The sequence below is a fragment of the Mastomys coucha genome, unplaced genomic scaffold (assembly GCF_008632895.1).
Source record: "Mastomys coucha isolate ucsf_1 unplaced genomic scaffold, UCSF_Mcou_1 pScaffold21, whole genome shotgun sequence".
Taxonomy (NCBI): domain Eukaryota; kingdom Metazoa; phylum Chordata; class Mammalia; order Rodentia; family Muridae; genus Mastomys; species Mastomys coucha.
The window spans coordinates 71,073,459-71,088,815 of record NW_022196904.1 but is presented as its reverse complement, the minus strand read 5'-3'; the positions used below and the strand labels follow the sequence as shown (position 1 = coordinate 71,088,815).

The 15,357-nt window shown below is 45.1% G+C and overlaps 1 protein-coding gene across 5 annotated transcripts in view; it reads right to left on the bottom strand.

Annotated features, from left to right (window-relative positions):
* Positions 1-236: 236 nt before the first annotated feature.
* The window catches only part of Znf592 (zinc finger protein 592), a 53,215-nt gene continuing 38,094 nt past the window's right edge, over positions 237-15,357 (bottom strand). For all 5 annotated transcript variants that reach the window (XM_031387166.1, XM_031387164.1, XM_031387165.1 and 2 more), the window contains exons 4-10: positions 14,945-15,123; positions 7,748-7,924; positions 7,310-7,469; positions 6,923-7,210; positions 6,594-6,706; positions 5,943-6,078; positions 237-4,080 (exon numbers count right to left, since the gene is read on the bottom strand). In XM_031387166.1, coding sequence (XP_031243026.1) covers positions 3,559-4,080; positions 5,943-6,078; positions 6,594-6,706; positions 6,923-7,210; positions 7,310-7,469; positions 7,748-7,924; positions 14,945-15,123 — 1,575 coding nt within the window. In that variant the 3' untranslated portion in view covers positions 237-3,558. The remainder of the gene's footprint in view (positions 4,081-5,942; positions 6,079-6,593; positions 6,707-6,922; positions 7,211-7,309; positions 7,470-7,747; positions 7,925-14,944; positions 15,124-15,357) is intronic.

The following is a 15,357-nucleotide window of genomic DNA, read 5'->3' as shown; positions in this document are numbered from 1 at the left end:
ATCTTGATTAGGTGAGCCCGGGAGCTCTGTGATTATATTACTAGTTGAGTCCTCCAGTGTGTTCATTCATGCGCACATCCATACTCTCAACCATACACCTGCATGCAGAGCACCGCTGAGCACCGCTGGAGCAAACCTGAAGCTTTTAAAGAGTTACACTGACCCAGTGTCTCAAGTTTTGAACAACCTCTATAACACTATGAAAGTGGGAAAAAAGCAAGCTTCAGAACATGGTGTATAGAATGCTACTGTTTGTATTAAAAATAGATATATAAATATACATATTTATAAACTCATAAATGCATAGAATTGCTCTGAAAGGATACACAAGATAGAGATAACAACGAGGAACTCTGGCGAGGGCACTGGAAACTGACCTCCACCAAGAACTTTACTTTTTATTGTATGTTCATTTGTACTGTTGAATGCCTTATGTTGTTGAATGTATATGTATCTATTTTTCCAAACCAAAAAAGAAGGTTTTTTTTAAGATTATCTGGTGTTGAATGTACAATGGCATACAGGACAGAAGTTCCTCAGCCAAGGGCAAGGCAAAATGTGGAAATTCTAGGGTGGGCCACAACACAACCATTAAAATTTTAAAACCCAGACTGTTTACATAAGAGGCAAATTCTTTACAACAATTAGTCCACGGTAATTCAGCATATCATTTTTACAGAGACAGAGCAGTTAAAGAGTAAATACTAGTCATTTGTCAAGTCTCAGGGTATCCAGATGGTAGTTTCTAGAGGGTAGCAAATCTAATCTAGCTTGGTCAGGAGAGCATCCGATGCAGGGAAAATATGTATTACAGCAAGCATCCTCGGATGATAAATAGTGCACTAGAAAACTGTCATGAGCAATCAGGAGATACTGACTCTGAGGGTACCGTGTGTTCCCCACAAGTTAGGTAACCTCTTCTAGAGAGTGGTCCAGAAATGATGGGTCTTCAGATGGAAAGTAAACCCCAGTGAGAGCCAACGTCAGGGACACTGCATGTGCAAACGCAGGGCCCTCCTCGGGGTGACAAGGCACTGGAGGATCTGACATTAAGGGGCACCCTGCCTTTTTGGAAACTAGAGGGGTGGGCTTTGAATGACTCCACACTGCTGACAGGCTGGCAGCGGCCAGAGCAGGCCTGCCACTAAGGCAGCACAGGTTTGACTCAGCACCATCATCACAGGTAGCCCAACATAGCTGTCATTTAACCTAAGGCTGTTTTGTTTTGTTTTGTTTTTGCCTCTGTAAAATAGAAGGGTAGCTGAGATCCTTGTGAGGATTAAGTGAAAGTCTCTGGTACGAGTTAAACAAGATGCTGGACGTGAGCAGGGCTGGAAATGTGATCTTCATCATCTCTGAATTATGGATAAGCAAACTGGCCAATTCCTAACTGAATCCCACATCCATCTCACTGTGTTTCAAGGGCAGAATCCCCCTATCCACACGGTAGCCTGGAAACTAGAGTGCTTGCACACTCATGACCTTATGAAAGCTTTGAAGGAGCTGGATGAGGATTCCTAATTCTGCTTTGAATGAGAGGAGCCCATGAGGATGAGGGGTGCTAGGAACTGGTTAAGGGCAGCACAGGCGTCCCATAGCAGGTCCTATTCTACTTCTCCAAGAGGCTGGATCTGATATTAGGACAGCTGCTCCACACTTAAGTTTCTCCACCTTCTTTGTTCCAGCTTCCATGGTTTCTGAGTGGGAAGAAATACAGCCACACAGCTCAAAGCCTTCTATTCACCTCCTTAAGAACCTGTTCTCATGAATGATCTGGGGTACAGAGGCTCCCAACACTGGGGAGATTAGCATGAGGTGAAGGACTGATGGGATCTGAAGAAAAAGCAGGGTATGTGAAGGAACTGGGCAAGAGACAGTGGCGGTCTTGGGACATGCTCAGTAGGGCTTGTTTCCCTTCACTGCCAGCTGGGGAAGCAGGCGAGTGGAGGCCTTGCCAGAAAGAATGCTCATTAAAATGGTGTGCACAGCAGAGCCTCTCTGGAACTTAGGCAAGCACTAACTTTTCCCACTGCCATTAGCTTTTTACTAAAAATTTGGCATTTGATAGAACAAGAAAAAAAAGTCTTCAATTGTGAAAAGGTCATGCATATTTATCCAACTTGATTCCTAATTGGTATTCATGCCTCCCTTGAAAGATCAAGCCTAGGAACTCAGCCAGTACCCCTTCCCTGTGCTACAGAGCCTAGCCCAGGCCTGTTGGGTCCAAGAACACCTTTTCACAACTTGTCCCTTGTGCTTGGACAGGCCCAATCTCATCTAATCCTAATTCTACCAAGTCTGGATTTGCTGTGGCAATAGCAGTCTCTGAATGTTGTATGAATGTCACAGAATTCCTTCTCTTTGTCCCTCACCAAGAATCTCTCGGGTTGAAAACCCTTTGATGGAAAGATGCCCAGAGACTATCAATAGACCTTAAGGCTAATGCTGCCAGGCCAGTCCTTGGAGGTGGCTCCTGACCAGTACTGACAACCCTACCCCAACCCTGCTCCTTTAGAACTCACCATAGAACCAAGATGTATAGGACTCCTGGTTTCCCAAGCACAAGTTCCAGAACCTAGAGCTCTCATGGGCAGCAGGAAATGCTGTTTTCCTTCAGATAGGGTAGTCAGGGCTGTCAGGGAAGAGTCTTATGTGGAGCAGGGAAGGGCTAGCTCACCAGAAGAGGAATACAAGAGCCTACCTGCATGGTAAGAAGTTTTTTTTATTGAAATATAGTCTGAGCAACAAGAGTGTAGCCGAGAGTAGGAGGGGCTGGCCTGCCTGAGGCAGCAGCATCTCTAATGGCACAGGAACAAAAATACAAATACCCCAATATCTGTGTGCCCTGTACCCCACTTGCCAGGAATTGCAGGACAGCAGCAGAAGGAAGACCCACTACAGCCTCCCAAAGGATCTGGCTCTTGGCACCTGCCTGCCTTGGCCATACTTCGTGCTTCTCTCAGCTCGAAACAGGAGTGTACTGCCATTTCTCCCACCCAGAGAGACATGACCAGAGTGACAGGTGAAATCCTCAGGATGTTTCTAGGGGAAAGAATCAGAGAAAGAAGATAGGAAGGAAAGGATGGACAAGGGACCTCACCAAGGTAGGCTGGGCAGAGTTCCCAGGGGAATGGCCAGCACCCTTCATTCCCCTCCTTCTTGGGCTCTGAAGGCAGGAAGGAGAGCTCTGCAGTGTCTCCAGATGAACACAGCAGGTAGGGAGCCCAGAGCACAGCTACTGAGGGGTTGCAAGCTGAGTTGACAGCATTGGGGCTGCACTACCTAAGTAGCCTGGGGCTGGAAGGACATGGATGAGAACTGGGGTATCAAGAAGCAGCATTAAGCCATAAATAACAGAAGCAAATTCAGAGCTGTGAAGAGTTCTGGGTGACCTCACATTTTCTGGGGCTGGGGGACATCCAGAACCCACAGCTCAGAATAGACACTGCTCCAGAGCACAGTGGCCACACAAACACTGTGGCAGAGCTTTTTATTTCCCACGGTCTGCACAGCAGGTGGAGGGTGCCACAGCCCGACTGATGGCTATAAAGCCTCTGGTCACACCTGAGGAGATAGTGCATGGCTGTTCTGGTCCTGAGAGGCCTGTGGTTGATTCTGAGGGTCTTGGGCACTGTCTTCATTCAGAGCCAGACCTAGTGACCTCCTTGGTTCTAGGTCAGCCACCAAAGGTTCACTGGCACATTCTTCCAGTCCATTCTCTTTAGTCTCCACAGCCACCTCCTCTCCAGAGCATGCCTCTGAGTCTGTGGCTTCCACCTTTACCTCCACAATTTCTTCTCCCCCTTCTTCCTGGTCTCTCACTTTGTGGACAATGAAAAGGTGGCGGTTGAGGGAGCTGGCAGACGTGTAGCACAAGCCACAGAGGAGACACTGGGCTGTGGAGCTGTCCACCTGATGCTGAGGTATGTGGCTCTGGAACTCAAGCTCCGAGTCTGTGGCGAAGGTGCACTTTGCACACTGAAACAGGGACTTATGCCTTTTGGTGGAGGAAACAGTCGCACCATTGCTAGTGCCTGGAGCATCTGCTATTCTGCTGACAGGTCTTTTCAGATGGTTCACCTGAAAAAAAGTGTAAGCAGAGATGAGGCCAAGCTCACACACACCTTCTGCTCATCAAGTGCCATGGAACTCAGGCAGAGGTCACAAGACAACTTTTGGGGAGTCATTTTTTCTACCTCCCCAAGAAAGCGAAAGAAACAAAAAGTCATTCATTTTCTTTCAAGCATGAGTGTTTTACCTGTGTGTATGCATGTATGCCATGTGCATGCTTGGTGCCTGAGGAGGTCAGAAGAGGCTATTGTATTCTCTGGAACTGCATTTATGGGTGGTTCTGAACCACTACATGGGTGCTAGGAATCTAATTGGGTTCTTTCACAGTCACAAGACGAATTCTTAACTGCAGAGGCAGCTCTCCAGCCCCAGTCCTTTACTTTTAATGTTATGTACTCATGCCTAATAGGAAGGTAAAGAGTATCTCATCTAGCCCACTTCTCAGATCTGTTCATCACAGAATGGATTATTTGCTATGCTTAGTGTTTATCAGCTTGACACAAGCCAGGTCACCTGGGTAGAGGGAACCTCAATTAGAAAATGCCTCCTTCAGACTGACCTATAGACAAGACCTATAGACAGGGTGTTTTCTTAGACTGACCTTAGGTTAGATTTCATTAGACTTGGCATGGAAGGTCCCAGCTCACTGTGCAGGTGTTCTGAACTATATAAGAAAGCAGGCTTAGCAAGACATAGAGAGCAAACCAATAAGCAGTGTTCCTCCATGGTATTTGCTTCAGTTCCTGCCCTCAGGTTCCTCCATTGAATTTTGACCCTAACTCCCTCCATGATGGACTATAAAAGTAAGCTGCAATAAGGTCTCTCCTCTCCAAATTGTTTTTGCCCATAGACTTTATCACACCAATAAGAGTAAACTAGGAATCCTGGGTTTTATAATTCCTCCCAGAAACATTTCATGCATGCTTAAATATAAGAAGAAAGCTGTGAAAGGATTGCACATCATTGCTTATGTGCACTTCTCTCATCTACACTTTTGTACTTAATAACATACGCTGGAATGTACATGGGACTCTCCATGTGTGCAAACACAGAGGCTTCTTTCTTCTAGTAGCAGCACACTAACCTACAATGTCCTCCAGCAGATACCCAAGTTTCCTCTTTGCCACTGAACAGACCACAACGCCTAAGGCCCAAAGCTCTCTAACCAAAAAATCCTAGGACAGAACTGCTCTGCCGAAGGGCATGAGCAGCATTTAAGGGAAGGGAGATTGAATATGTTCTCATGTTATTGATGCTAACCAAAAATAGAAAAGAAACTGACATTCTGTCTACTCTGTGTGCAAAGGCTTCTGCTAGCTAGCACCATTCCCTGAATAGCCAAAAAAGTTTCAAGACAATCCATGGCCTCTAGGTAGCTCTGACCTCCTGAGTCCTCCTCAAAGCCCTGTGTCATGATGTGGGGAGAATCTGCAGCACAGGGGCAACCAGGCTACTCTAGAAGCTGACCGGAATCAGGAAAGGAGCATGCAACAGGAACGGGGAAGAAAGCAAGGGGCCGGCTGGCCAGCAGAGAGGGGTCTAGAGTGGATTCTTCCCACAGCTACTGCAACAGAGAAGTAATAATCCTTCTTTGACAGGGTAGCTCTGCTTGCCTGACTCATTGGATTTTGAGGAAGCAGAAGTCAGGTTATAGTAGCAAAAGACTGATGGATTTTTCCCATGGATCTTTGCTTTTGTTTCCATCTTATGTTCAGTGCCCTAATGGGACACACAAAAATAGTGACCACATTAGGTGTTACTCCGCTTGCTCCACGGTCACAACTACTACTGGGCTCTTGAAGCCTGTCTAATGCCTTCCCAGTCCCAGGCCTCACTGAGCAGTCAGTTCACAGCAATGATCCCATACTCACCTGAGGGGAATGTCCACCTGGATGTCTGACTTTGGACGTCTGGCTCAAATCAGGGTTTCTGATACCGTGCATAAGGCTGATGTGGCTCTCCAGGAGGGAGGGCCGAGGAAAGCTGGGGCTATCCTCGGTGCAGTACCTGCAAGAGCATGTTTGAGGAGGTAGGTGAAACCCCAGGTTCCCTAAGTGCTCCTCACAAATACCAGGACTGAAAGCTATGTGAGCAGACAGACCTGCTAATCAAAGCAGCAAAGATAGATAAGGGAGCAGACACCAGCAGGTTAGAAGACTTATGCATGTGATTCTAGGCCCACATCCCAACACAATCCAGAGGGCCCTACTGGGTGCTAGGCCAGTGGTCAGTAAGAAAGGCCAGAGCACTGTCATGTGTCACATCACCATCTCTACTCTCAGACATTAGGCCCCAGTGAGAAAATCCAGGGCTGGAAATTGAGAGGAGAGAATTGAGAGCTGCCAACCCTGGAAGCTGGCTCCTGGCTTGCCCAATGTCTCACTTAGTTGGTGTTTTCCTGCAAGGAACTCATTATCCTTTTGTTTTAGGCCCCTGATCTCATAGTACAGAAGAGCCCCGGTAATGCCACAGGCAAAAGCTTTCGGAACTTCTGGCTTTTCCCCTCCCTCTTCCAGACTCACCCACAAGTGTAGACCTTCTTTACTGTGTCATGGTTGTTACGAATGTGTTTGCGCAGGCTGCTAGGGTTGTGGAAGGACTGTTCACACTGCCGGCATGGGTACCGCTTCAGTGTCTAAGGGAAGAGAAAACAAGTTCCAGAGGATCAGAATCCTAAGTTCATTCTAGATGATATGACCAGATAGGACACCCCCAAGACTTTGAGATCTATAGCACCCAGCCTGCTCAAAGCACCAGGAACCTGAGAGGTTAGCCACGTAAGAAGTTCCTAGCCTCACAAGACAAAGCCCAAGAATCCCAGTGCTGCACGGTGGCATGTGGCTGCACTTACCCGACCATGGCTCTTTTTCATGTGGGACACATAGCTCTCTCGATCAGGAACCCACTCTTGGCACTCCTGGCAGGTCCAACCAGTACTCCTCATCCGGGGCCTTGCTTCAGCCCTGCGGTGAGCTTCTGGTCGGCCCCAACGGCCAGCAGTCAGGGAACTGCCTCTAGCAGCTACATTTGTAGCTGGGGGCTCAGTGGGAGCTCGGGAGCCAGGGCGGCTAGAAGATGTGTCTGTTGAAGACTGGAGGCTTGACAGCTCCTCCACGTTCCGGGGAACACCATGGGTATTCTGGGGATTGGGAGAGTGATTACTGATTAGGCAAGGGAAAAGATGCACAGAGTCACACCCCTGGCCTGAGGCACATCACTTCTCCCCAAGGTACCTCACCTTGACATGCTGCATTAATTCTGGCTTCTGCAGAAACAGGAGTGGGCACTCCGGGCACTTGAAGACACCCGCCTGTGTCTTGCTGACATTCTGATAAAAATGTTGTTGAATGTGCCTCTTCTTATTGAAGACCATTTCACAGGAGCACTTATAAATTAGCCTGACAAAACAAGCCCCGGAGGTGTGAGGTAACCAGGGCTCTGCTGGCAGAATAAAACAGCCCCTCTCCCCTGTCTCTGCTCTCTCTAAATCAGAGTGAAGTTTGGGGATCCACTAGCCTGAGCCAGTGTTCATCTTTTCCTGCCTTGGGATAGCCTCAGGAGACTCCACACATCTCTCCATAGCATCAGCTCCCCAGCCCATCCTTGTACCACCCTTACAGCATCCAGGCCACCCTCTCTGCCCCACAGGACCTACTGGTCCTGCAGCTGCACTCACTGGGAGGGTTTGTGGGGCTGGGTGGGGTGCTGGGTGGTACTGTGGTCCATCGTACTACTGGCAGTCTTGAAGGCCATGGGGCAGAATGCACATTTGTGGAAAACCTGGCAGTGTCGCTCCTGGATGTGGCTTTTCAGCAAGGCCAAAGTCAAGTGGATGACACCACAGTGGATGCACCTGGACAACAAAAATGGGGGTGCGTTAGACTCAGGCGTGATGCTGAAGAGGGACAGCAGGCAAGAAGAGAGCCACCTCAGGACTCTTCTCCCTCATTCCAGCCCATAGGCTGCAGCCTCTGCACATACATCCTAATATTGTGTTTGCTACTATCTGCACAAAGCAAATGTACAAGACTCCTTGAGCCCAAGGTCATACCTGGTAGAGAAGGAAGGATAATCTTCAACCCTCCTCAGATTGGCCATCCTATAAACCAAAAGTCTGAGCCTCCTGAGAGAAGCTGACATGATATGAACAGAGAGGAAAGAGAATGCTATCAACTCGAAGGGTGACAATACTGAAGTACAAGGGGAATTTCAAAGGGAAGATGTAGAAAGCCTTTCCCTTCCCGTGTGTTACCACTAAGAAATTAGAGATGGCTCCCTAACCAGTGCACAACAGAGGTGTGACACCCATTGCAGTGACCACTGCATTCAAACAGTCAACCCCGAGAGACCAGGAAGTGCTCTCAACAGCACTGGGAACTACTGTAAGCAAGAACTGCTCTGTAGCTGCAAAGGAATGTGGCTGGTAACATTTATTTACTTATCTATTTATTTATTTACTTATTTAGTGGTTTTTTTTTTTTTTGAGGCAGGGTTTCTCTGTGTAGCTCTAAGTATGGAAGCTGTTAAGTTTTAAATTAATGAAATTATATTAGAAATTCAGTTCCATGCCAGCAAGAGGACTAGCAGGTCTAGGTTCTTGCTGCCAACTCTTGACCTGAGTTCAATTCTCAGAACCCAAATGGCAGGAAACTACCAACTCCCAAAAGTTGCATGCAAGCACATATATATAAAGTAAAATCAACTTCTGGCACACAGAAGTATTTCCATCCTATAACCACATTTTAAAAAAGAAAGAAGATAGTTTTGTAACTATATGCTGTAAAAATATACATTTTTAAAAGAATTAAGTATATATTATTCAACCTTTTCTATTATCAGCAATAAGAAAACAATATACTGTTTAAAGAGTGTAATCTTGCTTTCTTATGACATCATTAATCACATTCCAAATTTTACCCTCCTCTGGTCTCTGTGAATACCAAGCATACACATGGCTCATAAACATACATGCAGACAAACACCCATAATAAACAAATTTTAAAAATAATAAAAAAGCACTTGGGAGGCAGAGGCAGGTGGATTTCTGAGTTCGAGGCCAGCCTGGTCTACAGAGTGAGTTCCAGGACAGCCAGAGCTATACAGAGAAACCCTGTCTCTAAAAACCAAAAAATAAATAAATAAAATAATAAAACTAAAATTTATTTTAAATTTTTTTTAAAAGTATTTATTTATTTATTTATTTTATTTATTAAATTTTTGAGACAGGGTTTCTCTGTGTAGTCCTGGCTGTCCTGGAACTCACTCTGTAGACCAGGCTGGCCTCGAACTCAGAAATTCGCCTGCCTCTGCCTCCCAAGTGCTGGGACTAAAGGCGTGTGCCACCACTGCCTGGCAAAAATATTTATTTATTATAAGTACACTGTAGTTGTCTTCAGACACACCAGAAGAGTGCATCAGATCTCATTACAGATGGTTGTGAGCCACCATGTAGTTGCTGGGATTTGAATTGAGGACCTTCAGAAGAGCAGTCAGTGCTTTTTTAACTGCTGAGCCATCTCTCCAGCCCCTAAAACTAAAATTTGAGAGAGAGAATCTAAGAATTGAAAAATAGGGAAAGGGGCTATGAAATGCCATCTCCTGAGCAAGACATAGCCGCTGCCATCAGGAACTCCCAGCATCAGGCACTGGTAATTGGTAGTTGGGTCTGCATAAAAATGGGCTCCTCTACACAGTTACGGAGGTGGGGGTGGGGGTGGGGGGCATGTCCCTCATTGCTGAACTATTTGTTACTGAGAAATTCAGGGAGAGAGGAAGTCATTGCCTTCAGCTGGGCACTGGTGATTTTACCAGAGAGAATCAATAGACAATTCCATTCCACTGCTCACACAGATGATCCTAGTTAAACTAAATAGGTTTTAGGATGAAACCAAGTCATGTGAATCTGGAAAAGAAATGTGGAAGGATGGGATATAGAGGCTGACAGACATAGGAGAAAAGAAGCCAGGTAGTGGTGGCACATGCCTTTAATCCCAGCACTTGGGAGGCAGAGGCAGGCGGATTTCTGAGTTCGAGGCCAGCCTGGTCTACAGAGTGAGTTCCAGGACAGCCAGGGCTACACAGAGAAACTCTGTCTCAGAGGGAAAAGAAAAAAGAAAAAAAGAAATAGGAGAAAAGGTGAGGTGGTAATGGTGTATACTTTTAATACCAACACTTAGGCAGAGGCAGGCAGATCTCTGAGTTTGAGGCCAGCCTCGTCTACAGAGTGAATTCCAGAAAAAAAAAAGAAAAAAGAGAGAGAAATGTGAGAAAAGGGAGGATTAATTAAAACACATATATACACACATGAAATTATCAAAAAGAGTAAAATAATCAAAATTTCCATTTCTTAAAACATATGTACATTTACATAAAATGTAATTATGTGATACATATATACAATGTATAAGGTTTTTTAGCATTGTCCTTTAAAAAAATCGGAAAGAATAAAAATACAAACTAATACTGTAAAACTGTAGCAGCACTCAGTACAATGGAACATAATCTGCCGGGCGTGGAGGCGCACGCCTTTAGTCCCAGCACTTGGGAGGCAGAGGCAGGCGGATTTCTGAGTTCGAGGCCAGCCTGATCTACAGAGTGAGTTCCAGGACAGTCAGGGCTACACAGAGAAACCCTGTCTCGAAAAACAAAACACAAAAAACAAAAAAGAAAAGAAAAAAGGAACATAGTCCTCTTTTTACAAATTGTTAAATAGCATTTGCATCAAAAGAATGGGAGGAAATATCTACAAATCATGCATCTAACAAGAAACTTAGTAACAAATGTTGGCAAAGACCAATAAAAACTTCACACTCTGCCTGTAGAAATTTAAATGGTACAGTTGCTTTGGAAAACAGTCTGTCAGGGCCTTATGAAGCTGAGCAGAGTTAAGATTTGGCATTCATATTTACTCCTATGTGTTCACTTAAAAAAAAGGACATAGCCAGCCAGGTGTGTAGCACTCAGAAACCTAAGGTAAAAAGAGTGTAAGCTTGAAGCTGGGAAGCCATGTGTGCCATTGAGAATCTCTAGAAGTGACAATTCAGAGACTGAAAGGCATCTCTGCAGTACTTGACTAGCACGTGAAGCCTTGGGTTCAATCTCTAGAATTTAGGGGAGAAAAGATTAAAAGAAAGTATCTTGGCGCTGAGCATGGTTGCACACACCTTTAGCCCCAGCATTTGGGAGGGAGAGGCAGAGGCAGAGGCAGATGCAGGTAGATCTTTTTTTAGTTCAAGGCTAGACTGGTCTACATAGCAAGTTCCAGGCCAGCCAGAGCTATGTAACAAGACCCTGTCTCAAAACAACAACAAAAACCCAAGATGCAGAAAAAAGACACATCTCCCAAATGTTTTGGTAATGAGTTGCTATTAGATTGGATTGGATCTTAGAATTAGCTATATAAACTTAAGTCAAAGTTTAAAGGGTTCTGGGAGCTTTTATTTTATTTTGCTTTAAAAAATGGATTTTTGTGTTGTTGCTGTTGTTGTTTGTTCACTTGTTTGTTTTTGAGACAGGGTTTCTGTGTAGCCCCAGCTGTCCTGGGATTCACTATGTAGACCAGGCTGGCCTGGAACTCCCAGAGAATCCACCTGTCTCTGCCTCCAGAGTGATGGGATTAAAGGTTTGTGCTAGTACCACCCAGTAAGGATTTTATTTTTAATTACGTATATATGTATATGTCTGTGTATGGGTTTGTTCATTTAAATTCAATGTCCATAGAGGCTAGAGGAGAAGAGGGAGTTGGATCTCCTTAAGCTCAAGTTATATATAGGTGGTTGTTAACTAACTGTCCAGTGTGAACTCTCCCCTCTGCATGAGCAGTATGTGCCCTTCCCTGCTGAGCCATCTCAGAGAGGACCGGGATTTAGTTCCCAAGACCCACATGGTAGAACTGAGTCCTGCAAGTTGTTCTCTACAGGTACACTGGCATGCACTCTCCCTCACAAGTAAATAAATTACTATTTTTAATCCAAAATATTGATGAGCCAGATTATACTCTTGTTGCAAGCCTTTCTGTAGCTTTTACTGCCCTGACTAAAGTCCACAAGTTTGTCAAGGAACATAAGGTGTTGCCTGGCCTGGCCTGGCCTGACCTGGCCAGCTCCCTGGCTCATTTCTCACCATCCCCCAGGTCATAGTCACATGCCTTTTACATACAGCTGCTTATCACCTTGGTCATCTCTTTTGTGTTTGTTGTCTCCCTATTTCTACTTCGCCATATATACTCTCCCTTATCCTTCTGCTTGAAAACCTAATATCCTTGTGGTAGTTTGAATGAGACTGGCTCCCACAGGCTCATGTTTGAATGTTTAGTCCCCAGTTAATAGAACTGTTTGGGAAGGATTAGGTGGTATGACCTTGTTGGAACAGGTCTGGCCTTGTTAGATATGTGTCACTGGAGGTGGGCTTTGAGGTTTTAAAAGCCTTAGCCAGCCCTAGTCCCTCTCTCTGCCTACAATTTGCAGAACAGATGTGAGCTTTCAGCTACTGTTGTAGTGCTATGTCTGCCTGCCTGTCACCTCACTCCCTGTCGTGATGACTCACCCTCTGAAATTATAAGCAAACCTTCAATTAAATGTTTCTTCTACAAGTTGACCTGGTCATGGTGTTTCATCACAGCAATACAACAGTAACTAGGACAATCTTCTTTCAGAAAATTTCCTGACTATTCCATTCTGAGTTAGTGTGTGTGTGTGTGTGTGTGCTTCTTTCAGAAAATTTCCTGACTATTCCATTCTGAGTTATTTTGTGTGTGTGTGTGTGTGTGTGTGTGTGTGAGTGAGAGAGAGAGAGAGAGAGAGAGAGAGAGAGAGAGAGAGAGAGAGAGAGAGAGAAATTGAACCCCTGTAGCTGAAGTTACAGGCAGTTGTAATATGAACATAGGGAATGGAACCCAGGTTCACTGCAAGAGCAGTCAGTGCTCTGAACCACTGAGCTATCTCTCTAGCCCCTAACCTTGAACTTGTGCGTGCGTGTGTGTGTGTGTGTGTGTGTGTGTGTGTGTGTGTGTGTGTGTGCGCGCGCGTGTGTGTAAAACCCTGGCTGTCCTAGAACTCATTCTGTAGACAGGCTGTCTCCAACTCTGCCTGGTTCTGTCTCTCACGGGAATTAAAGGCATGCACCACCACTGTCCAACTTTGAGCTTTTTTTTTTTGTAAAGTTAATTTATTTTATTTTGTCTGTAAGGGGGTTTTGTCAGTGTATATGACTATATGCCACGAGTGTCCAGTACTTGTAGAAGCCAGAAGAGGGCATCAATTCCTTGGGACTAAAGTTGCAGATAGCTGTTAGCTACCCTGTGAGCACTGAGAACTGAACCCAGGTCCTCTGAAAGACCCGAAAACTCTTAAGTGCTGCCCCATTCCTCCAGCTCCTGGCCTTCAGTTCCTCTTAATCTTCATGCTTCTAGTCCCTGGGATCTGAGATTATAATCAAGTGTCTCCAATGCTCCACTAAATATATCTATTTTTTAAAAAAACAAACTGACAAGCTGGGCATGAGAGTGCTACTTGTAATCCCAGCATTTGTCTAAAGCAAGGCGACTGTGAATTTGAAACTAGCTTGAGTAGCATAGAGGTCTAGGCCAGCATGGACCACACAAAGAGACCTTGCCTCAAAAAGAAAGCAAGTCAGGGGTGCTTGCATATGCACACAGTATATATGTGTGAGTATATATGTGTATGCATGTGAATGTATGTTCATGTGTACACACATGTTCCTGTGTACACATACTCAGGAAGCAAAGTTAAGAGGAATACAATTTTAGGTCAGTCAGGCCAACAGAATAAGACAGGAAAAAAGAAAAAACAAACAAAGAAAAAAGCCAAGGAGGGAGTTACATACATTGACTAAATATAAACAAAATGACTAAATTGTCTCTTCTCCTTCAAGGCTATTCACTCTAATATTTAATTTTATCTTTATGTCTTGAGGGTTTTTTAAACTTATTTTTATATATGTAGGTAGTATGTGTATATACACTTAGGTATGTGGTTGCATACAGATGTACAGCTGTGTTTTCTAAGACAGGGTTTCTCTGTGCAATCTTGGCTGTCCTGGAGCTCATTTTATAGACCAGGCTGGCCTTGAACTCAGAGATCCAAGTACTTCTGTCTTGAGCTCTGGTATTAAAGGTATAGGCCACCATGCCTGGCTATAATATTTAATTTCTAAAAAAACTAATTTTCTCTCTCGTGCTCTTCCTTCCCTCTATAAAACAGAAATGTCTATCTAACCAGCAGCCAGCATTGCTTTCATTTGTTTTTTGAGGCAAGATCTCTGGTAGCCCAGGCTGGCCTTGAACTTCTGATCTTCTTATCTCTACCTTCTATTATGGTGTTAGAATCACATCTGGACTTCTAAGCATGCTAGGCAAGAACGCTACCAACTTAACTACATCTCATCCCCACTAGCCAACATGCTTGTCCTATTTGGCTATGTGTGTGTGTGTGTGTGTGTGTGTATGTATGCATTTGTGTGTTAGTATGAAGGTGTGCATGTGTCATGGTGTGATAATGTAAAGTGTGAGTGTGGAGGCTGGAAAGCAACCTTGGGTGTCAGTCCTTGCTTTCTACCTTGAGAGAGGGTCTCTTTGTGGTTCATTGTTGCATATACTAAGCTATCTTGCTGCAAGCATCCAGGGCTTCTCCTATCTCCACCCATCTCACCACAAAGCATATGGGTAAAGTATATCAAACTCAGATCAATAGGCTCATTGGTGGGTAAGGCTGAGCCATCTCACGAGCAACCTCTTGTGGCCCCCAGCCCCCCCAATTGGGTTCTTAAAACCAAATTTCAGTATAAAACAAGTTTCAGCGTAGAAAAAGGACCTGTCATTGGGCAATACCAGGACAGTAAGCCAGGTAGCACCCACCTGTAGCCCACTTTTCGGGCATAGTGCAGGCAATTCTCCTTTACATGAGTCTGGAAGTAAGCAGAGCGACAGAGGACACCGCACTCCGGGCAGCAGTAGGGGGACTTGTGTGCATGGATCCGCTGGTGTGCACAGAAACTACACTGGTTGGGCAGCAGCATCTGGCATACCTGGCAAGTCTAGGAAAGAACACCAAGAAAGCATATGACATAGGTGGGGTGGAGTGGGAAGCATACTGTCACAGACTGATAACAGCCAGGGGTAGTTAATGCCTAGAACCTGGGAGGTGGAGGTACAAGGATTGCCACAAATTCCAGGACAGTCTTTGTTAACACACTGACTGATACCCTGTTTCAACAAAACCAAAACAATAACAAGGAACAAAAGGAAGAGAGTAGACCAATGTAGTATGT